The 24,358-nt window shown below is 41.5% G+C and overlaps 1 protein-coding gene across 1 annotated transcript in view; it reads right to left on the reverse strand.

Annotated features, from left to right (window-relative positions):
* Window positions 1–20,107, reverse strand: part of SLC25A48 (solute carrier family 25 member 48) — a 236,134-nt gene extending 216,027 nt beyond the window's left edge. Inside the window, exon 1 of the mRNA XM_089664357.1 lies at window positions 19,648–20,107. Within this exon, the coding sequence (XP_089520483.1) occupies window positions 19,648–19,684 (37 nt within the window). The 5' untranslated portion in view covers window positions 19,685–20,107. The remainder of the gene's footprint in view (window positions 1–19,647) is intronic.
* Between the last annotated feature and the right edge of the window lie 4,251 nt (window positions 20,108–24,358).

The raw sequence follows: 24,358 nt of genomic DNA on the forward strand, positions 1-24,358 counted from the left end.
TGTTGGTTCTAAAACAAAGAAGTGAAATTCAGGACATTTAAGTCTAAAAATTAACTGTATATAATTACAAAGATATACTACAAAAACATATTATAAATAAGATGTTATAGATTTTACACACCACTAAATATTCAGCAATGGGAACTATATATCACTAACTTGAGTATTGAGATGATGGAAAGTAAGATGTATTATAAACTAGCATTAGTTACATGTCTTATCAGGAAACAAACAGGATGGTATTTCAAGAAGGAATAACTGAATATACACCTATATTCCATGGTCCCTATTTAGAATATTATAGGTATGATCACTTCTATATCTGGAAAAAGCCGTATATTTAATTCCTGAAATTACCTTAAGATTCCACCCAAGGTGAGTCATCTCAAATACTCAAATTGTTCTATGATACATGACCGCCACCTGGCGGGCAGGTGAGAAATAGCTTATGTACACACATTTCTCAACTAGCCAATCAAGAAGCCTGGTGGGAAGGTATCTTAGAACAATGGATTAGTGGATATAAAAGCCCTTGTCCCTTTAAGAAAAAAAAAACCTCATCAAGAAAAAACATCAAGAAGACCTCATCAAGAAAAAACCTCATCAAGAAAAGACCTCATCAAAAGAAGACCCTGACATCTGAAGAGACCTCTGAATAACTACTCTTCCATACTTTCAAACTTCCTAAAACTTTAACTAAATTTCTAAACCTCTAACCTTATAACTTCCTACATTCTCCCATACTGAATATCTATCACTTGCCCTATAATATCAGTCTAAAGGCGTTCCACTGCCAGCTAAATCCACGGGAGAGTTGCCTAGTCTGAATGCCGGGTGCGGTGAGATTGTTTATTTGATTTTGTATTACCTATTTTCTCTGTTGTGTGGAATCATAAAATTACCTTAGTGTATCACAACAAATTTGGGTAGTTAGATATATGTAGAGAGATCCTGTTTTACTGTTAAAAAATTGTTTGTTGCCATATTATAATTTTTTTTCATATTTCATAATTTATTGAATATTAATAATCAGAGTATAATATATCAAGGGCTAGCTTCTTGCAATCCTATGGCCACGGCTTGTGAGAATATAACCTTTGAGATACTCGAAATTATTAATTATTAATAAATTTAATAAATAATCAGATCATTTAAAAATTGTGATATTGATGTAATTAGTTAGAAACCTTATCATTGTGTCTTACATTGGTAGGATATATTTTTGATTGTGTGTACCAATATTCATTTATCACCAGTCTTTTGCGTTTTGTGTTAATATATATATAATTTTTGTACATAAATAAATTTTTATATTTATCTATTATAAGGCAAATTTTGTGTGTATGGTACGAAATCATATTGGCTAAAAGAATTCAAGGTATAATAATAAGTGGTGATCAAATTATCAAGGTGTCCAAATTATTGGTTTACTAAATATTTGCCGTATTTTAACGGCTGGAGGCACTGTAATATTTCATCTAAGGGAAAGGGACACCGCCCTTTATAAATAAGATATATCCTTACATAAACCACCACAACAGAGCACAGGGTTCTGGAGTGGATATTGTGCAGAATACAGGGGTCAGAAGTAAGTAATGCACAGATCGCAAGGGTCAGGTGTGGTTACTGATCAAAGTCAAAGTTCTGGAGTGTGTAATGAGCAGAGTGCAAGAATCAGGAGTGGGTTAAACACAGAGCACATAGATCAAGTGGTTAACACACAGCGTGCAATGTTCTGGAGTGGGTAATGCACAGAGTGTAGGGGTCAGGGGTGAGTATATACACAGTGCAGGGGTCAGGAGTGGGTAATACACAGAATGCAGGGGTCAGGAATGATTAATGCACAGAAAGCAGGGGCTAGGACTGATTAATGCACAGAAAGCAGGGGCCAAGAGTGGGTAATACATGTAGCACCCACAAGTATGCTAATAGGGTTAGTGTAGGTAAATTTATTGTGTATGACTCAGGGTAACTGTGTTAGTCTGTAATTAGGTTGGGTTACTGCAGGCTGGATGGCTAAACATGTTGGGACTCTATCGCCTCCACCTGGTTCTGGAGAACTATGGAAGCTTCCAGAAACCTGTGGGTGAAAGGGGTGGAGACCTAATCTGCATGTTTATGGCAGTCTAACCAATCCCAGGTTTGGAGGCCTTTGGTAGAATGGTGAGGCCAACCCATAAATATGGGAGAGTCAGGCTGGCAGGGGAGTTGGGTGGAAGCTGTAGTGCTGAGTAGACTATTGGTGGCCTGGGAGGGGACCCCTAGGTCTAGGGGGGAGCTTGCCTCCAGGTTGGATTCGGGCTGGCTCAGAAGGATCCATTCAGCATCACGATATGAACAGGATAAATGCCTGGGAGCAGTGGGAGCAAGGAGAACAGAGTGGGTACATCAGCACACCCAGGGATTCAGAAGGGGAGAGAATGCCAGGTGTAGCAAGCTTTCCAAAGCGCTATGCCTAATCCTTTATCCTTGTCCTGGGAGATCTTCAGAGCAGCCAACAGGGCTGGTAGTGTCCTCTCCCCCGCCTGGCCAACCCACCGACCGAAGCATCGCCAGTGGATACGGTCGCCTTCTTCGGTATCCTGGTGACCGAGGAGGGGACCAAGGCTGCATCAAGGTGAGAGTCCCCTGCCTCCTGGCTCCACCTGAGATGGAGATTCCTCCCAGGGCTACCACCTGCAGAAGCTGGCAGATGCTTAGCAGGTGGACCTGAAGGGTCCCTACTGGAGCTCCCAGGGGGGTAATGTCTGGGCTGAGGTGCTCCGGAGGCCAAGACCTCCAAGCCGTGGGGGACCCTGCCTTACCCCCTGCAGAGAGGCTGCAACCTGCCTGTGAACCTAATCTGGGCCATGGACTACAGCCCCAGCTCTAAGTTTGGCCAAAAGCTGATCCAAGTCACTGATCACAGTATTTTCCCTATACAGAAATGCAGCAGCTAGCCAGACAGACGTTCCACTGGCGATTTCCAGCTTGTAAGTGACACCATTCACTCCACCCCACCAACTGTTCTCTTGTCGGTTCCTCCCATCACCCCGTCCACTCCACCAATCCGGTAAGTGTGCTCAGATTTCATATATCAACTGCACCTTAACCCTATACTGTCAGGTTTTACTTCCACCCTGTCATGTATGCCCTGCGCTTATTCTCTTCTTTCAGATCTCCAGGCATGTTTGGAAAGTGCCTTTAAGTTGGGGCTGAACACTCCTGTCTTCTACCAATGTCCACCAGACATTGTGGGCAGTGATAATAATCTTTTTCAGCCAGATCAACCACTCTATTCTGGGACTCTATTCTGTGCTTTGTCTTCTTCAGAGGAGACAACCAACCCCTTTGGGACTCCATCCTGTATTTATATAGGAACAGCCACAGACCTAAGCTCCAGGCCCAATTACATAAAGACCTTTTAGGTAGGTATGCCTAAAGAGATGCACCCTCCTCAGGCCACAGCCCATGGGGAAAGAAAGTTTGCTCCTACTCACTGCTAATATTTATACCCTTTCCTATAATGCTCCACTGGCAATATCACTCCTAGTTGTTGGTTATATTCATAATCCAAGCCCACTGTATCCTCACACTAATTCCAGAGGTGACAGTGAACCATTGGCAGCAGAATGATTTGACAGCCAGGCAGGACTTAGAGCAGTGTTTCTTCATAATTTTAAAGGGTGCCTTGACTGAAGAAAGATTGACAGTCCTGAGGCACTCTTTAAAATTATGGACAGTCTTGAGGCACCCCATTCTAAAATGTGAAAAACTATTCTAATAATTATTTATAACGCAGCAACATCCACACATGTAGGACACCCAACATTAGAGGTGATTTATTCTTTCAAAACAAATATACTTTTGCACACTGGTACTGAGTAGTATTCCACTGTTTCTCTTCTCCCTCAGTTTTTCTTCATCACTGAGCAAATGTGACCCCAGCACTGATGGAGAGGGCAAGGGGAGGGTCAAACTAGGATGCTGTGAAGGCAGCTGGCATCCTCCTTATCAACCGATGTCATTGGTTGTCAGGACACAGGCGACTAGAAGGTCGTAATGATGCACAATGCAAACCTGTGGCTTTGTGTAAATAAAAGGCAGGCTTGTTTCACCCGCTGGTGTTTCTACAAGTTTTGGGCAATTTTTAGACATTTTGCCAAGGCACTCCTGAAGAGACCTCAAGGCACTAAAGGGTGCCTGGGCACCCTGGATGAGAAAGGCTGCCTTAGAGGGACTGATCAAAGACGGACTACTGATTAGCATTGAATGATTACAGCCAAATAGCCTAAACTCAACTAGGCACTCCTGCTTAAAGCAGGGTGGCCACACACCTTTGAAAGTGCCTATCCAAACAATTTTCCCAAGTATGAGATTTCCCCTATATAAAGATGGGTGACCACAGTGGTACATTTCCCCTTTGACAATGGCCACCAATACATAAAGCTATTGAAGTGTCATGTCACAGCCGAGTGCCATATACGTAGAGAATAAATATATTGGGAATGAGAATGTGATTTGCCATTCCAGTAGGAAGAGGCAATCGTTTATATATTTTTAAATAGGGATGATTAAGTGATAAGCTATTTATACAAAATGTAGAACTTTCAGAAGATATAGGGAGTAGTAACTTACTGCATGTGCAAACAAACTGGCCAGGTACTGAGGAATAGCAAAAGGGACCCATTTTAAAGCCCACTTAATGTAACTCCAGCTAAAACCTTATTTTTAGTTTGTGTAGAGTGTTAGAACTTAGCAGCACCTTCTTTTAGTTTTCTGTTGGTGTCCTTTTGCATATTATAGAGACATTCCTGTCTAAAAGACAGAAAAGGTAGTGAGAAAAAAATCTCCTCCTCGGAAGATGTAATTGGAATAGGTTTCATAAATGTGTGATTTCCCTTCTCAGTTGTAATGACTGCAGTATGAATTTTTCCCTCTGCATGTGCCACATTATGTAAAATTAAAATTAATCCTCAAAATGCGAAAGCAAACATCAATAACTATCCAATCCACACTCTTCCCAGAGGGTAAAAATATTTTGGGATTAGTTAGATCTTGTGGGCATACCAACCAACCAAAAAATAAAAAACTTTACTGTATAAGAGGCACTAACCTATAGAAAGCTGCCTCACGAGGAAACCAACTGCAGCATATTGTGAGAAGATGTAAAAAAACAACCTTAATTAAATACTGAACACATAAAAAAAATTAACCCCGATCAAATGGCGAATATACCGTAACTGAATTTTCCCAAACAATGTTGTCACCTCAATATTTCCCCATTTGAACCCAGGTTGTCATACGCTACAGTCATATCCACATGCATATCACTCAATGCTGAGTATTTAAATCAGCACAACTTGCTTTCAGTACCACAAAATTGTACCACAGGGAACGGTCCAGTACAAGTTGATTTATATAATTGCCATCTCATATGAGATATCAGGTACTTAGAAATTGATATTCCCTGTGGTATACTGAAAGCAAGTAAAGGCAAACACCTAGATGCATCAAGGAAAGATATTAAATGGCAGTGCTTCCTATACTAATGGTGCAGATGACAACAGAGATACTAATTACATGGGTAACTATCCTAATAAAATGTCCGAAAGGAGACCAGATCCAAAAAAGACTAATTGCCTCCTAACGCATGTAAGTACTCATTCAAAAGCAGATCATTACTGCACCACTATGGATAGTCCCCAGCTGGATCAATCAGCATTGCACCATGTATAGGCTGTTGTATTGAAACAATTGCCAAAGACAAATGAGCAGATTAGGCTGCAGATGACATCAGGGGTGGACTGACAACTCATGGGGCCCCCAGGCAATAAGGGATCATGGGGCCCCTGTGTCCTCGCCCACACTCAAACCACATCCAAAAAATCCTATGAAAGGTACCAGGGGCATCTCATGGGGCCCCCTACTAACCCTGGGCCCTCGGGCAGTGCCCGAGTTCCCGAATGGTCAGTCCGCCCCTTGATGACATTGAGTAGGCCATAGTATTGCCTGTATTCAAATGCCCATGGCACTAATCCTTTGCATATAAAGTTTCTCTTAACCCACTAGCATGTCAAATCTTTAGTACATGGAGGCTCTCACCTATCCAGCAGTTGGAGCAATGATTTCGCCTTTCAGTCTGCACCTTATCTCTCATCCCAGGGCATCCTGCTGTGGCCAGAAGAATCCTCAGACTGTGACTTGTTACACCTTATTCTCGAATCTCACTAGCAGGGGTGCCCAACCTCTAGATAGCAGTCACCACAATTAATTCATTAAACATTAAAAAGAGGAAAAATGTGTGCATCACTTATCATAGCTTAACTAAGTAGAATTAAATCACCTTATCTCTCTCATTCCAAATACATCGGGAAAAAACTAGGTCATATGTACATAACCAAAAGAGCTTATTGTTCCAAGAAGATTTTCAAACTCATTTCTGTATTTATCCTTTTGGGCTCATCATTCCTAATTTAAAAATTCACTTCTTTTCCTTTTTAAGGGGAATAGTATTGAAGTCACCCCTCCTGCTTGTCAATTTAAGGGCATAAAAACCTTTCACTTTTAACCCACTAACTTTACCACTATGGTATTTAGCAAAATGCTGAGCTGTTGGGGTATCAGCCTCTGATTTTATATTGCTCAGGTGCTCTCCAATTCTGACCCTCAGTTGTCTTTTAGTTTTTCCCACATATAATTTTCTACAAGGGCACTCAATGATATAGAGCATACTTTCAGTGCCACAGTTAATAAACTGGCTAATTTCAAATTCTTTAGAATGGTCAGAATTGGTGAATACTGTTGAGCGATCTACATGCCTGCAGATCTTACAAAACCCACATGGAAACATACCCTTCATTTCAGGAAGATCAGTGAGCCAATTCCTACTAGGTGTTTTAACAAATTCAGAGTGAACCAACAAGCCAATGTCTATTCAGCATGTCATACATCTCATTCCATTGTGCTCCATACTGTGTTATTATTTTCACTGGCCCTTCAACATCTTCTTTCTTTTTCTGAGAATTTTTTGCAATAAGCAATTCACTCCTATTTTTTTGCCACTTTTTTCTGTGCCTTCCTAAGTATCCAGTGTGGGTAACCCCTTTCTATAAAGTGGTCATAAAGTTCTTCTGCCTCATGCCTGTAGTCACTATCCTCAGTACAGTTCCTGCATATTCTCAGGAACTGCCAAAATGGGATCCCCTTAATTAGGGATTGTGGGTGGAGACTAGAGGCATGAAGCAGAGTATTGGCCGCTGTCTCCTTCTATAAGTCCTGGTCATCAACCTATTTCCATTGATACAAATATTAAGATCAAAAAAGGAATTTCAATGGGATCAGCAGAGAAGTTTAGTTTTATTTCACAGCTATTCCTCCAAAGTTCCACCATGACCTGATACAATTCAGACTTTGTGCCGTACCAAAGCATCAGAACATTGTCAATGTACCTTAGCCATAATCCAACATGGCCAAGGTACATCTCTGAAGCAAACACTATTCCTCCTCCCACCAGCCTAGGTGAAGACAAGCATAAAACTGGGCCCATGGAATCCCCATTGAGGTTCCCCTAATTTGTTGATAGTACTGCCCAGTGAATTGAAAGCACTTGTTATTTAAAGCAAACTCTAAAATGTCTAAAATGAATTCATTTTGAGCCCCCATGCTTGGATGATTCTGATCCAGATAATGATAGACAGCTGCTATACCCCATTCATGTGGTATAGATGTGTAAAGAGATTCCACATCAACACCAATTAGTAACACATTTTCAGCCACTCTAATCTGGTCAATTTTGCCTAATACATCCCTAGTATCCCAATCATTCCCCCTTTTGAAGCCACATGACCTAGTGGCGTAACACATAGCGAAGGTGCTTTGATGTCATGATGCTCATAGGAAGGAGAATGCGGTACAGCCAGGGGCGGACTGACAACTCATGGGGACCCCGGGCAATAGGGGATCATGGGGCCCCTGTGTCTTTGCCCAAACTCAAAAAAGCGTATGAAAAAGGTACTAGGGGCATATCATGGGGCCCCCTACTGACCCCGGGCCCTCGGGCAGTGCCCGAGTTTCCAAATGGTCAGTCCGCCCCTGGGTACAGCTGTCTGCACACTAGCAGTTGGAGGATCCATATCAGTAACAGTAGCTCATTGGAGTTACTTTAAAAGACATGATATTATGCATCATACCTGTAAGTGGAATACTGGATATTGTTTTATCAATAAATGTTATGTAAGGATAAAGCACTATGTTTTGGTCATCTCTTTTCTGTGCGTATTTGATGGAGGAGGAGAGCTAGGAAAGTGGAGGAGATTCATGCTCAATGGACACAAGACATCAGTCTATATAAGGGACACATGCCATTTATGACCTCACTCAGCGGTTTGGTCATATACATCAGGTGAGAGCACATCCGGTGGAGGTGTACACATATGTTCATAAAACTTAAATGTGTAATACAGGCCACTCACAAAGGCATGGTAGAGAAGTGCTTGTCATGTCACATCACATAATAGGCATCCGCTGTGTGGAGGGATGTGAGTCTCTATGCGTAGTGGTGGGTCCGGTGTTAGGCGGTGATACTGGCAGCTCCCAGCATTTCCTCCAAATTCCGGGACTCAGCGTGTGAGCACTATGGATGAAGGGGATGTCACACCCTGTCACGTAATGGCAGGGAGTGGCGTGTGTTCGAAACATGTGTGCTCCCTCTTCAGGCCGTACTGAAGAGGGCATCCCTCCACCAGACCCATCCCTCCACACAGTGGATGCCTATTATGTGATGTGACATGACAAGCACTTCTCTACCATGCCTTTGTGAGTGGCCTGTATTACACATTTAAGTTTTATTAAAAAGTTTTTATTGCTGCACTGAGAGGGCACCGTTCTTATTTCTATTGATTTCTCTACAGGGCTCTCTCTAACTCTTCACTGGCTGGCTGCCTTCTAATTACGCTACCAACAAGGACTATTATAAGGACTACCTTATATTTTAAGGACATTGTGTTTTACACATATACCCTTTATTATATTACTCCCATATGCTTTTAATCCTGGCACATTCCGCATACACTATTTTAACCCTTTTCCAAGTTTGCCAAATACCCGTTCCACTTCAAGAAGTAATTTGCAATTTAAGCATCTGTGAAGATATACAGTACAACCATATAGAGTATCAACTTATGGACACTTATTAAGAGACGTTTATGTTAGTTGTTTTGGTTCAAATTATAGGTGAAGCGTGGTTCTTGATTGATATTTGTATTGAACTGTGAGTTATTTCCCTAGGGGCACTCTGCCGCCAGGGTGTGTGTAATGTTGGCATGCTGCTCCATACAAATTTCAGTTTATTGCAACCGGACCTTGTGTGTTCACTGCCACCGTACCACACTGCACCTCTCCACAAGCTACCCTCTGCCAACTGTTGTTCAGCCATGTTGCTCAGTATGAGACACATTTTTAATGATCTCTGAATGACAGCACACACATAGGAGAGAGCGGTAACAGACTGCACACATTGTGGAGAGGGGACAGTGACAGACAGATCACAGGACAGAGCAAAACAATCTGCCAGCTGCCAGTAAACATGAGACACTGATCTCTGCAATTAGACCTGCTCTGCTATCAGTATTCAGTGTGTTCAGCTGAGAAAAGGCAGTGAGGGATATATTATTACAACATGTAGATGAATCACAAAATGAATGTTGATTAAAAGATTCTCTATGCAGCTATGGGATCTGCCTTTCCTTGTTACAAGATCAGGTGCCTGGGTTTGCCCAGGGCTGCTACAGCACTTACTACCAGCTAGTGCCAGATAGCACATGGAGGAGAGAGGGTGGTGGCTACAGTGCTGTGTTGTAGCTCCCTCAAAGGAACACCCCAAAAATTGGGCCTCAGCCTGAAGTGGAGCTGACTGTAAGCACAAACATACAGATGTGATTTTATTACTAAATGGGGCCATGGATCAGAATGAGACTATGTGCTACATGCCAAATGCTACAACTGAAGACTGAAAACAAATTCGCTATTTTATTTGCCCTTATATTATGGAAAGGCAAATGCATTTGTGTACAGTATATACGTTTGAGATCAGAAATAATTGTAATCTGGATCCTCCAGGTGAGACACGTATTAATTGAAGGCCAGTATCCAATTAGAAGTTTTCAATCATGCAGCGGGATATACTATTCATATTACAGTAGCGCTCTGAAATTCCTGTATCAGCTGTATAAAATGAAGATCACAAATTGTGTAAAATCCCTGAATTTAATAAATTATAAATAGCAATCCACGTGTTACTACTGCACACCCGCACTTTATTAAACAACAATGCAAGTATTAATACCTCTCTCTTCCTGTGGCCAATTTGTACACAAACAACCAATGGAATCTTTAACTGCAATGCTTCCCAAGGCTGACAAACTACTCTCCAGTGATGTCATCAAGCTCTGACCCAATGTGTTTCATCCTAATGGACTTTGACATCATTGGTGACATTAGTAAAATCATTGGTGGGCTTTTGTTGGCCACAGTCAGCATTGAATTTTGAGCTTCTGTATCTGTACTACCCAGGGGAATAGCACTGGACAGTAGGTGAGTTTTATTGCCAAAGATGCATTTTTTACAACTCCTGAGTCAGCTTCTAATAAAGTAAATAAATGTAGCCTGGAACTCAGCTTTAAACTGTTTATAAAGAGCTAGAAATAAGTACCTTTATCACAGCTCTGTGCACTGATCCATGATCCATCAAGACAGTCCTGGGCATATGGAATTTAGCTACAACAACTCAGTACACTGACTTTGTGAAAATTTCTCAGAAGCAACGTATGTCCAGGATTCGTTTTATAAGGTATGTATGGTGACTAACATGGATGGAAAACATACTGTACAGTACATGCAAAATGGGTAGCTAGCCATCCTCAAAGATATTTTTCCATCTTCACTGGACAGTGAGACACATGCAACGCAGTGTGAGAGGCATAACACAGCTATAATATAACTATAATAACTCTGTCAAGTTAGTGGTCTCCCAGGGTGCTTTCTGGTGCCTTCCTTTAAACTGGTCCTATAGGATTCAAATATTATTGATTTTGGAATTGCCATCTTTGTCTTGTTTCATTGATCTGGTACAAGCATGTAGCCAGAAAATCTGAAAAGTCTGCACTTTTGCCTGTTTCAGATCACTCACTAGAGAATATTGTAGAAATCTTTAAACTCGTCTTGAGAGTGACACGTAGCCTGCAATTGTTGATCTTATATTGAAAATGCTAGTAAAACACTAGCTGCCTGCTTATTTGTTGTTTCATCATTTTCTGAGACATATACCCAGGACAAGCAGGTAACAAATCAGATCTCCTCATCTATACGCTTGTTTTCAATCTGCAACTGTTGAAGCCACTGGATTTGTTGGATAGCCATTTTTGGAAGGAGTGACCAGTAATGGAAGCCTCTCAGTACAGGTTTTCTTTAAAAAGAAATGAGCAATGGCAACAATGATCCTTGTACTCTGTTTCCTTTAATTAATTATTAATATAAGATCATTCTTCTGACAGGCTTAGCACTAGAAAAGCAGGCAAGATGTTACTGCTTAACTATTTCAGACCTTTGCTCTTCATATTGTGTAATAACATTTTCATCAATAGCTAAATTAGTAAACGATCTTATAAAAAAGGCAAACGAAATTATCCATGCATTAATACAATTTTAAGGGCAATCAGAGAAAAAAGTGCAAATGCTTTTATTTTTATTTGGTCTTCTGTTTCAGACAGATAAGTATTTATTATAATGTTTTTGTCTGTTATAAACTAAATAGCATTGTTACACATTAATGGTTACATTTAAAACCTATGTAAAAAAAAGTATTTCAAATATATGAAACGTTCACTCCCATAGGAGCCCGCTGTTAATATCCCAAGGCTCGCTTCCAGCAATTACACCCACAGCCAGGCACACAGTCACAGTCACTCTCATGGCTCAGTAATCAGTCCAAGGGGGATGCTTTTCTGATGCTTTATTGCAGAACTTGAACTTGGATAGAAATAGAGTAACTTTGGGTTACTCCAGTTACTTTAAGCAGCAACTTGAGGACACAAACCTTCCTCCTAGGAGTCTGTGCACAGTACTTGCTTGCAGCAAATATTGGGCTGGGCTGTACCAGGACACCATAGATAATGTCCCCTTTGAGCAACCCTGACTCTACAAGAGGGATAGTAGTAGCACACAGTCTCAGGGATCTCTCATACCGTTCTGTTCCCACTAATGTTCTTAAATAGATGCCTCCTCCCAATCTTAATGACACCTCTCTTGTGATCCCAGACCAGACAGTGCCCTCAGTAAACTCCAACAGACTTTAGTATAAATGGCCCCCCTGCTAGCTTAGCTGGGACCTCAAGGAGGAGAAGACACATGGCAGGCCTGCTCAGAAGCACAGCAGCCCTACAGGCTGGGATCTCCTCCTTTAGGACAAGAACCCATCTCTTCCAAGACCCAGTCAGCTGTTGATTTGACTTCTCCCAGCCCACTATCTTCTAGAACCTTTCCAGACAGAAAGGGGAAACCTGTAAACCCTGCAGCCAGTGAAGCACAGAACAGACCAACGCAATCACATTAAGCTCAACTGATTACAGTGAGCTAGTAACTAAATTTACCTAACCTAACCTAGCCCCTATAACAAGTGCATTGTTTAAATGCTTCTACTGCAGATTTATAGAACGGGAAGCATACTTATGAAAGATGATGGGGTGAAGGAACTGTGTCAGGTTGGCTCACACTAACTGGCAAATAACAATTTATTAATGCTGGCAGTACAAAATTAAAATAAAAATAAAAAGTCCAGGTATACAATCATCCTTTTTAGAAGGAGCTCTAAAACCAGTTTCAAATAATGTAAAAGATATGGCAGAATGATCCATAAAATAGGATAAAACCATCTACATCACACAAAAACCACTTCTTTTCCAAAAAAGTATATTTGTGTCTCACTCTTGAAACCAACAGAAGCCCTCATCATCAAAGCAGTTTCAACCTCATTACAGTTAAGTTTTTCAAGATAATAATTAGCTTTGCTGCATGCAATCTTGCTTGCGTAAAGGAGCCGCTTTATGTGCTAGGTCCCTAGTTCCTGTGCCCATGACTCTGCGGACATCTCCACACACACTGATGCACCTTGCTGAGCAGGGAATATTTACTGCAGATATCTGTATATATACCACAATAGCTCAAGGTGCATAGACACCAAGAAGGAAACAGCAACAGGGAAAGCAGAGAATATAATGTAAAGAATAAATGATGAGAATTATACTGCAGAGGTTAAACAGTAAGACAAATATTCCACATTGAGCAATATGAGCAATATGCTACATCAACAATCATTGTTATAAAACACAACCCCTCCTGAACCTTGTATGTGGCAACCCTAGCTGGGAAGGGATATGTATACATATACCACAATAATAGTTCAGCAGTCAGTAGTTTGAATCCCTAGAGAGAATATTTAGGAGAACTCCTGCGCTAATCACTAAAAAGAATATGCAGCCAGCACTAGTTGGGTGTAACCTTAGCACCAAAAAACTGAAATAGATGTATAGATAGTGCAGCGATAGACAATGATATCAAATGAACAGATATAATAAAATAAAACAAATGGACTAATGTGATATCTTCAACCTATATAGGAAGCTCTTCCAAGGATGTGATAATAAACATAGGTGTATATACGTAAATGAGGCCCCAATAGTACAGATGGCCTAAAAAGTGCAATAGTTCTTGTGCCAATCAATAATGCTTACATGGGTGCATAAATCCCTTAGTAGTGTATAGCATGCACAACACACAATGATAAGGTTTCCTTAGAGAATTAATTCATGATAGAACCAGTAATCTTCATGCAGATGTGCAACCAATAAGTGACAATCCTCAGTGGCTGGAGTGCCCCCTCACCTTCCTGCCCAGGCCCCACAGGGCCAATGAGCCTTGCAGTATTGCTGTTCCTCAAGAAAAATTTCTTTAGTAATGATGTTGGGACTCTCTCCTCCTCTGTACCGGGGTCTCCCCTGAGCTCTCCTGATTCTCAGGGCCAATGACTTTCCAGGCATGTCCCCCAATAGAATGAAAGAATCTAATATAGTGTAAAACCTTTTATTAATAAAATCTATAAAACTTGGATCTACTCACATATATAGATGTGTGTACAGCATTCGTTCCACTACAGCATGGGTGTACTGCATATGTGGATATATCCGGGTGTACCAAGATGGCGTCGACGCTGGATATGACATCGTAACGTTGCCGCTCAAGCTCCTCCTACTGGCATATCTATGCATTGCGTCACGATTTGGTCACGTGACTTCCTCAGGATATAGTTTGAATCCCTATTTATTCTGCTGGCCATTTCATTGGGGCCCAACCATTATGCTGGAGCACTCAGAGTAATGTTCATTTAAGAACTGGTCCAGGCACTTACAATGTGCTCCTTGCAGACAACTCTGTCCCTCTTTTAACATGGTGTAATACAGTGTTGGCCAGAGGCCTCTCTCCACTCTGTGTCATAAGGGGAATCTCATTCTTGTCACTGGTAAAGTGTACCTCAATCAGGCAGCAGGCTCAACCAACATTCAGGGTGTCCTCTGATGCTCCAAAAAGGCTGTTACCTTTCACTCAGATGCAGCAGTCCCCTCACAGCCTCGGTTTTCTATGCAAGATGTCTCTCCTTCCTTCCCCTAGCCTAAGAAAGTTGAAACCCCACCTCCACTACAGTGTTTCTAGGTGTTGAAGTTCAAGAACAGAATTGTAGTGCAGGCTAAGCCAACAGGAGTCCTTGTCTCTAGCTATGCGTACTCCACCGATGACAGCAACACAGACACGTTAGGTTCCATATGCTGGTGGAGGACAGTGATGGCCTTCTGGGAAAAATTATGGTGGCTGGGTACCTGCCACTGTGGTTTTAGCACAGGCTATATACACAAGGGGGTGATTCCATAAGTTGATATCCTCTTCCTCATTCTATCACTGGAGTCTACATATGTTGCAAGGGATGCAGCAGGTAAATGTTGTGGAGGGGCAAAAAATGAGGAACAAGGAAGTGGAGTGGGATTTTTTGCTTGAGGTTTTCCTACCACTGTGTTATGTGCTTTTTTTTATGCATGTAGTAACCAAATATATGGTACTTCCATCACAGCTAATGCACTGCACTGGGAAGCTGCCGACCTCAATGATGCAGTTTACAACAAATACATTAAAACAGACCCACACTGTAGATTACTATAATGGCCTGTACTGGTCAAAATCCTCCTATGTTGCTCTTCTATCTCTCTCTCTCTCTGAGAACTTTCCCTCTCTTCAGTTCAGTTATCACTTAAGTTCACTTCACAGTAAGCGTCAGCTGTTGGAACATCACTATGTTGCTACTCTATTGCTGCTCCCTGCCTTATGTCTCTGAAATGCTACGTAGCTGAACCCTCCTTTCCCTCTAAGGTATGGAACTAACTTCCTTACTCAGTATCTTAAAGGAAGAATACTTGTACATATCTAAGGTCATCTTCCAGCTGCAAGTCAGTGATTGTATTATAATTATTGAAATCTCTCTGCCGACACCTAATAGCCAGTTTGCAGGGCAATCGTAGGATTATCAGAAAAGGAGAAGGGGAAGGAAGATGGCACATTAGTAGCACTTGCCGACTACATCAGAGAGGTGCTAGAAGAAGACTTTGTCAGCCACTCAACTATTGCCTGCATGTGCTGTTGCTGTAGAGTAAGGCCACTTACTCTACTGTGATAGAAAAGGTAGATGTGCCAGGCCATTAAATGGTGTGACCCAAACACTGCTTTTGTGTGCAGAACTTCTGCCTCTTGATTTAGACCTACCTGCCGTGCTTTTTATTAATGGATTACCTAAGGCTTAATGGCAATCATGGCAATATAATACAAAAAGCAGCTTTTCGAGGGCCAGCAACAAGTGCGTATTGCACACTCCGAAATAAAAAAAGGACTAGCAGCAGAAACATACATACCCCTCAAAATAAACCCTGAAATAATAAACATCAACCTCATTTTTTTAAACCTAGTAGAAATTAAAGAAAATATGGATAAGCATACAAAAATGAAAATATAATCCACAATATAACAAAAATACTGCAAAGGAGGGGTGTCACAGTAGATAAACAGTTGTTGCTGACACACTCAAAAAAAGTAGCTATAAAAAGGATTGCTGGGTTTCTGTACTGGGAACATGGGAGTATACAAAAATATGTCGCCCACTACACAACAATCAACAGTGAATTTGCACAGTATAGCACCATATAGCAACTAATTCTACTTACAGAGACTGTGTCTAGGTCAGGAGTTAGGCTAGGAGACCAGTAGCAGTACAGAGGCTCCCATTGACCAGCAGGAGAGGTATACTAGCAGGTCATCCTTGGCGTATGACACAGGCTCACCCAAGGTGCAGAGTCTAAGCACTAACCAGTATTCACCAGAGCTCAGATCAGGGTACTGACAGACTATCAGCTCTCCTTAAACTGATCCAACACCAACTGTTGGAACAGGAAGTGAATAAAAATCTTTCTAAGGAAGTCCCAGATAACAGTAAATCCCAATAGGGATATTAACCCTTCAATATTTTAAAAAGAAAAAAAAATGTTTTGACAAGTCATTCAAAATATTCTTAGTTGACTGTTGCCTATATCAGCCTTTGTCAACTTGGGTGCAGCCAGAGGTCTTCAGGGGTGCCATGGGGAGAATGGCTGTCACTTGAGCCCGAGCTCCCAATCTCGCACTGTATGTTGGCACTGGGAGCCGTCACACTGCTCAGCAAAGTGAAAGCAAAGGGAAGGGGAGTGTTTTCTGTGCTCTATGCTTCCCCTTAGAGTGCAGTACCCGGCTGTGTGATGGAAGCTAAGGTCTGTGTGTATGTATGTGTACATGTGTGTGTATGCGTGTGTGTACATGTAGATGTGTACATGTGTGTGTGTGTACATGTGTATGTGTGTGTACGCACGTGTGTGTGTGTGTGTACATACATGTGTATGTCTGTGTGTTTGTATATGTGCGTTTGTTTTTATATGTGTGTATATGTATTTTACTTTTTTTTTTATATTATTTTTATTCAGATTTTAAATTTTTCTTTTCACAAGATAACAAAAGGAACACAATATACAGGATCCCGATACAAAGGAACCAGGCAGAAGACAAAAACAACATATGAATGGCAGATAAACCGAATATCTAAATGGAATGTTCTCTGCAAAACATATGAGAGTCAAGCCCAAAACTGGAGAGCTTGACTCCGTCCCGAAGTGGCACATATCGGCTCATATTCACAGAAAGGAGACTACACATGGGTAGGGATACATTTACAGAACACAGATTCCCAAGGGTGAGAACAAAAATTCTGGATAATATTCCCTGAAGGATAGGGATAGGGTCATAGACCAACAACTTTTACTCCATTTGCCCTATAGGTGTAACAGAAAGTCCCACAGGGTGAGGGGGGTCATTTCCCACAATGTTAGATATAGGGTCCGAGACGTTCAAGCGGCCTAGTGTATTGGCCAGGTTGGATTTAGCATACCAGGCAGTGTATTGAAATGTAGCCATAAGTTGATTTATTTCCCGTTGAGAGAACGTATGTTCAATAAAGGCCCTCCAACGTATGAAAAAACGATTGGTGGGGCCAAAAATTTAGACCAGGGTATCCAATTTTTCCAGGTAAAAAAGTGATTTCAGATATTTCTTGACAGATGACAGGGTGGGGGTGTGAGGGGATATCCAAGCCCTTAGTAAAACTTTACGAGCAGATAGAAGATATAGATGGACCCAGTGGGGTAAGGGTTTGGGCCGATCTGTGCTATGTGAGGAGGTAGGCACGAGGTTTGAATAGGTGAACAAAGCCAAAATCTGTAGAAAAGGGTGGGCCTAGGGGCTCCGCACGAGGAACATACTGCTTGAGTTGGGGATGATCTGTTCATCAATGCTGGAATGAAAGCCCTGTGAATAAGTTTGAATTGAGTTTCTCTCCATTGCTCATTAATAATGATCTTGTGGATCAGAGTATAGCCCCCCAAAAGCCTGGAGACGTTGTCCAACTCTGGGATGTCCTTGGACCAGCTTTGGAATAGTGAGTCACATAACAAGGGTAAGAGGCAATCTAAAAGCTGTATAATCGCTGTGGAGCCCGTAGGAAGGTAAGGACCATCCTGCCATATATTGTTGTATACTTGCAAGAGGGTATGGTGAATATATTCACGGGATAGTTTGTAGAATTCAGATGCGTAACCATCTGAGCCAGGGGCTTTACCGTTAGACAGATTAGTAATGGTCACCAAGAGCTCTTCCGAAGAGATGGGTGCGTTCAGCGCATCTAGTTGCGATTGGGAAAGACATGGTAAATGAATAGATTGCAGAAGCGATTCCACTTCATCCATACCAACCTGTTCCTCAGAGTACAGCTGTTAATAGAAATTCGTTAATAAAGAGGATATTTCGAGTGGTGAGGTTGTCAGATTTCCTTGAGGGTCCTTAAGGGCCATAATATGGGTAGGATCATAGGGACCTCGACAAAGGTTGGTCAGAAGTTTTCTGGCCTTGTTGTCATATTTATGAAAGTGTAAAGAGGGATAGGATGTTTGATGCATTCCCTTTGTTCGACCCATAATTCAAAATTTCTCTTAGCTTCCTGCCATTTCCGGTTTCATCACTGGGAATCTATTTAGGCCAAGGTCTAATTGGGCTTTACAAAGGGATGAGCTAGCCGAGCAAAACTGGTCCAAGGTGTGCTATTTGTACTGGGAAACATAAGATATAATTTTACCCCACAGCACTGCCTTAGCCATTTCCCAAAATAAAATGGGATCAGCAGCATGTTCTGCATTTGAGAGGGCATAGTCCTTCCAAGCATTGAGTAACATATGGCAAAAGTCTTCGTTGAGGTAGGAGGGGAATCTCCAGAAGGGTGGATTACCACTAGGTTGGAGATTCTCAAGCGTAACCACAACCGGGCTGTGGTCTGAGATGGCTATTTCCAAGCTCTCTGAGTTTCTCACTGTAGGTAAAAGAGATGAGGAGCAGAATACATGGTCAATACGGGACATGATACTACCCACAGGTGGGGTGTCAATGGTGGGCTCATTCATTGCATGATTAGAAGACAGGTCACTGGCTAGTAGAGATTCCACATACTGTTTAGCCGCCTCAGGAGAAGTAAACTATAGCTGGTCACCATCAGGGGAGCGTAGGCGTAGCACCGCTGGGTAGGCCAAAGAAAACCATAGATCATGCTGGTGAAGTAGGGAGCAGATTGAGGCAAAAGATTTGCACAATTTTGACACTTCCACAGAATAGTCAGCAAAAAGCAGTAATTTGTGGTTGTCCATGGTAAATGTCCCACCTTTGCGGTAGTATCGCAAGATAAGGTGTTTATCGGCATAATTGAGGTACCTGACAATTATCGGTCTGGGCTTCAGCTAGCGGTCTGGTTCAGGGTCTTGTGGCGGTTCCACCCGATGAGCCCTTTCCAAAACACAGGGATAGTGGAGGCCTAAGGCCTCAGGAATGAGATGGCTGCAGAATTCTATCAGGGAGGATGGTTTATAGATTTCTGGTAGAACAATGATCCTCTAATTTGTCAAGGATGGATTGCGGTACGGTGCCCGGTATAGTAAGGATATTATTTACCTGATGTAATTGCTTTTCTACAGATAAAATGCGCCATTCTGCTTCCTCCATCCTATGAAACTGGCTATGAAATTCCTGTCGCAGCTGTTCCATACCTTGTTGCACCACCTTGTCGACTGCTTCAACGATCAATGGGGTGAGTATGCTGGCTACAGCCTGAGCGATCTTTGTGTGTTGGAAAGCGCTGTCTTCTACCTGCTGAAGAGATGGCGGAATGGGGATGTCCACATGCTGGGTTTGTTATATGGCGGTGGCCATCTTGGGAGTTGCCTCCGGCTCAGAGTCAGGATCCCGCTGGGGTCCCTGGGACGATCGAGGAGCGGAGCGCTCCAAAAAGAGGTCCATCCAGTCCCCTAGGGCGGGGGTTATGAGAACCGCCCGGGTGACCGGTGATCTGGCGCAGTATCAGAGTGCAGAGGGCAGCGGGGCCAGGAGCAGCGACAGGTCACTCCATCCTCACACAGCGCCGAAACCGGAAGCCTTTGTATTTTACGCTTAATCTCGACCCCTTATTCCTGTCCTTTCAAAACTGCTTTTTTAGGACTTGTTTGTAATAGCAGCAAGGACTGCTGCTCCTCTGGAAAGCAATCCATGCTCAGATCGCCTTTCAGAGGCATTTGACAGGTGGTAAAGAGTCAATATTTTGCCTCCTCACCACCTAGTTTAACCCCAAAAAAAGCAGCATCAATCACCACACCACAACTGCATGCAATGCGCAGACAGTTGAGGGGTGGTAGTAGTTCAACCCCATTCACCTGGAGGTATACTTCCAGCTGCGGCAACAGCATGTGTATACCCCCAGCTGCTGTTTCTGCAGCTAAAGGGGGAGAAGTTGGGGGTGGTAAAAGCAGCTCAATTGCATGGTTTTACCGCCCTCCAACCTGACAGGTGAACAGGCCCTTGGTTAACATCTGTGTGGCTGTGTGTAGGGCAGCCCATTCATTTCAATGGGCTGCCTTACCCACAGAAATGCAGGGAAAGTGCACCATGCCAAAAACACCCTGTGTTTGCCAATGTATGGGGGTACTCCTAAAGAGCAGAGCATTTGTCTGCATGCCAGGAATTAGCTCAATTTCGCATGCATCCCGCGACACACAGTAATGTGAACCAAATCTTGGACAGGTGTGCCTCATTACTGAAAACACTTTTCAAGGGCGCCCCGACTGGAAAAAGGTTGAGAAACACTGGCCTATATTATCAAGGTGCTCCTTTAAACGATGGAAGCCCTGAACATTACTAATTTTTAACTTTGGCAATTGAAATTTATCACAGAATAGGATCTTTCACCTGCATCCCCTAATACAAAGTGGGTAGGTCTTTTAGGCCCCCAAGACTGCTGCTATGCTTTGTGGGATGCTTGGTATCTGCCAACAAAGATTCAGGGACAAGGATGTCGGTAAAGTTATTAGATTGATTAGTGCAGAATGCAGGCGGTGGAATGTGCCTTCTAACCCCATTGTAGGCAGGTTTAATAATGTGTTTTTTTTTAATAACTGAAAAGGATTATTGCATTTTGCATATTTCCATAATGAGTAATTAATGCTTTATACAGCTCATTTTTTGTTTTAATATTATGACTAATGATTATGTAGTAGACTAGGATTCTGTATACTATGAGTGTCCTGTGTTGTTGAAGTTCCTGCCATTGAGACCTATATGGGGGGGGGCAGGACACTGTTGAACTTTTATGATGACACTAACAATCTTTTGAGACTTGTGAATATCTAACAGAATTTTCTGCTAAATAGATTTCTTTGTTCAAATAATCTCAACTGCATTTTGAAATGTTCAGCAGGAGTATGACGAACTTCTAATTGTTTATTGCCCACACATAGCATTCTTTTTAATCATATATTCAGATCAAGACAATACCCATTCTGAAAAAAATGACGTAGTGATTATTTTGCAGTATGCATTGCTGTAACATGTACAGTGAAAAGAAAAGCATATCAGTATGTGTTTCTACACTACAGGGGTGAAAGAAAGGAAAAGTTTAGCGTTGCCAAGTGGAGTAACAACATGGCTAGCAAGGACTGCAGCTGCCTCTGGAAGCTCCTGCAGGACCCTGAAAGGCCTCTCATTTGAAATCAATGTTCAAGATGCCAAAGGCCAAAGACACTCCACTTTTAAATCTGTTCTCTTACAATTTTACAAAATCACTTTACTCTAAGAATAATTTGCAGAGATCCTCCTACCTGTAGTTAGGTTGAAAAAGTCCATCTAGTTCAACTAATAGCTCATGTTGTTTCTGCATACTTAGATCTTGTAAAATCTGACACTGAAAGTTTCCTACAGTGATCAGAACTGTAGGAAACACTCACCTGAGTACATGTGTGTGTCATTATCCACACCAGTCCCAGTGTCACCAGAACCATTGCAGCCACCAACAGTGTCCCTGACCACCACATTAGTGCAGGGTTACCAATGCCTGCCACCTGTACCAAGCCTGGCCTGGTTTTTGAGCATTTTTTTGCTAGCTGCCTGGACTGATCTTTTGCCTGTTTGCTTACCATGTCTCTTTCTGCCGCTTGAATTGAGCCATCTGCACATCCCACTGACTGATGTTCCTGCAAGACACCAGTCTCAGCCATCCTCTATGGACAGCTATTAAACTGTGCTGCCCAAGTTGGTATTGCAATCTTTTTTCCTTTATTAACCACATCAATACCGTGTGCTTTTATCCACTTCCTGCCCAGGCCAATTTTCAGCTTTCAGCATTGTCGCATTTTGAATTACAACACTGTACCTATAAAACAGTTTTTATAATTTTTTCACACAAATAAAGCTTTCTTTTGGTAGTATATAATCACCACAGTGTTTTTTATTTTTGCTAAATAAACAAAAAGAGACCAAAAAGTTTGAAAAAAAACCTTTTTTTTTGTTTTTGTCATAAATTTAGGTCAAAATGTATTCTGCTACATTTCTTTGGTGAAAATACCCCAAATTAGTGTATATTATTTAGTCTGTAGTAAAGTCCACAAACTATGGCATATACTGTACACCTGACAATCGACCAGTCCTGATGTACTGAAGGCCTATTTCAATTCCTGAGGCCCAAAAATGACAAATTTGTAAAGTTGTAATTTCTTGTCACAATTTTTTGGAAAATGAAGAAATTTTAAAAAAAGTTAACTTTTTTTTAACATATTATCTTCAGTCCAGTGCAGCATTATCATATAATTGTTGTGGTGGTGGTGATCGGGGACACTGACTGGTGACAGTATGTAAACAAAATGTTAAGAAAATTTTTATTTTTTTTCAAATTTTTCTATTATTTCTATTATTCTTTTCTTTCTAATTACTTTTTTCTTTTTTAACTATTTTTTTCAACACACTGTGACCAAAGCAATACAGAGTTACCATAGTAACATTGGACTACTCTGGCCAAGTGATCAGGATTTTTACACATTATGATTACTTGTATCAATGTATTTCATTGATATTAGCAACCAGTTTTACTGAATGAAACTGATTAATTCAGTGTCTTTTGGTGTGATTAGCTGTGATTGGCCAAAGCTCATCACATGGTACAGATGAGCTATGATTGTCCCTGTCTGTACCATGTGACCGCTTTGACCAATCCCAGCTAACAACACAATTGTATATAATGTATGGCATGAAAGGAAGCAGCCATCACATCTAATGATTGGAAAGCTGCAATATAACACATTTTTGGTTTTGGATTTAATTCCACTTTAATGACTTTTGTGTAGACTTACTTTGACCCCTTTTTTTAACAATGCTCACTCTGTGAGAGACACAGAGGTGAGATGAATTCTGTGGTCTGAGACTGTTTGCTTAGCTAAGTAAATATTCAGTTTGTATAGTGAATGATAGCAAATAATCTGAACCTGTGTTCACTTTGAATACCCAACCATTTGAGAGAAATGATTGGTTGATTGAAGTGAACACAAAACCTCACATTGTTTATTAAGCTCAAACAACATTTACTTTGTTAATGAGCAGCCTTTATTTCTTTAGTACAGCCTTTCTCATCTGGGATGCCCTCTGAGGTTATCAGGGGTGCTGCAGCATCCTGGTACACACAGAGGAGTGATATGTAATCATGGACTTTTTCAGGGACATATAGAGAAAAGCAAAAACACTAATATAAAAGCAGAAATGTTTACTGTTTAACAACATTAAAATTAAGAATAAGACTCTACAAAAGTAATAAAAAATATGTTTGCCTTTAGGTTCACATAGATGTAATGATTCCAAAGAAAAATCCACATTTAAACTCAACACATTCCAAAAGATCTTCCTCAGGAGTACATGTGAAAAGAATCGATATGATGGAACCCAGGTGCTCTTTGGAGTTACAGAGTACAATATTGGCTGGAAGCAAGGTATCTTCACCCCCTCTTGAGCAGCATGGACACAAAACAGATAGAAGGCCGCCATTTTCAAAATTGTACAGTATTCAAAATTGTGCATTATTCAAACTTGGTGAGTATAAAAAAATGCATGTCTCAAATACAATGTCCTAAAAAAAAAAATCGAGAAATTAGTAATGTATAGCTAAATGTTTATCACAAACAGAACTATGAGGGAGTTATGAATATCCCTGGTCAGCAATAGCAGGTCTCACCGTAAGTGAATCAAGGTACACCATATTGCCTCATTATAATCATCTAAGTCCAGCAGCATTTGTGATTTGACAGGAGGCAAAGAGGCAATATGTTACCCCCTTACCGCTTGTTTTAACCTC

Source organism: Staurois parvus, unplaced genomic scaffold, assembly GCF_062004578.1.
Source record: "Staurois parvus isolate SC_StPar_1 unplaced genomic scaffold, SC_StPar_1.0 ptg000006l, whole genome shotgun sequence".
Lineage (NCBI taxonomy): Eukaryota > Metazoa > Chordata > Amphibia > Anura > Ranidae > Staurois > Staurois parvus.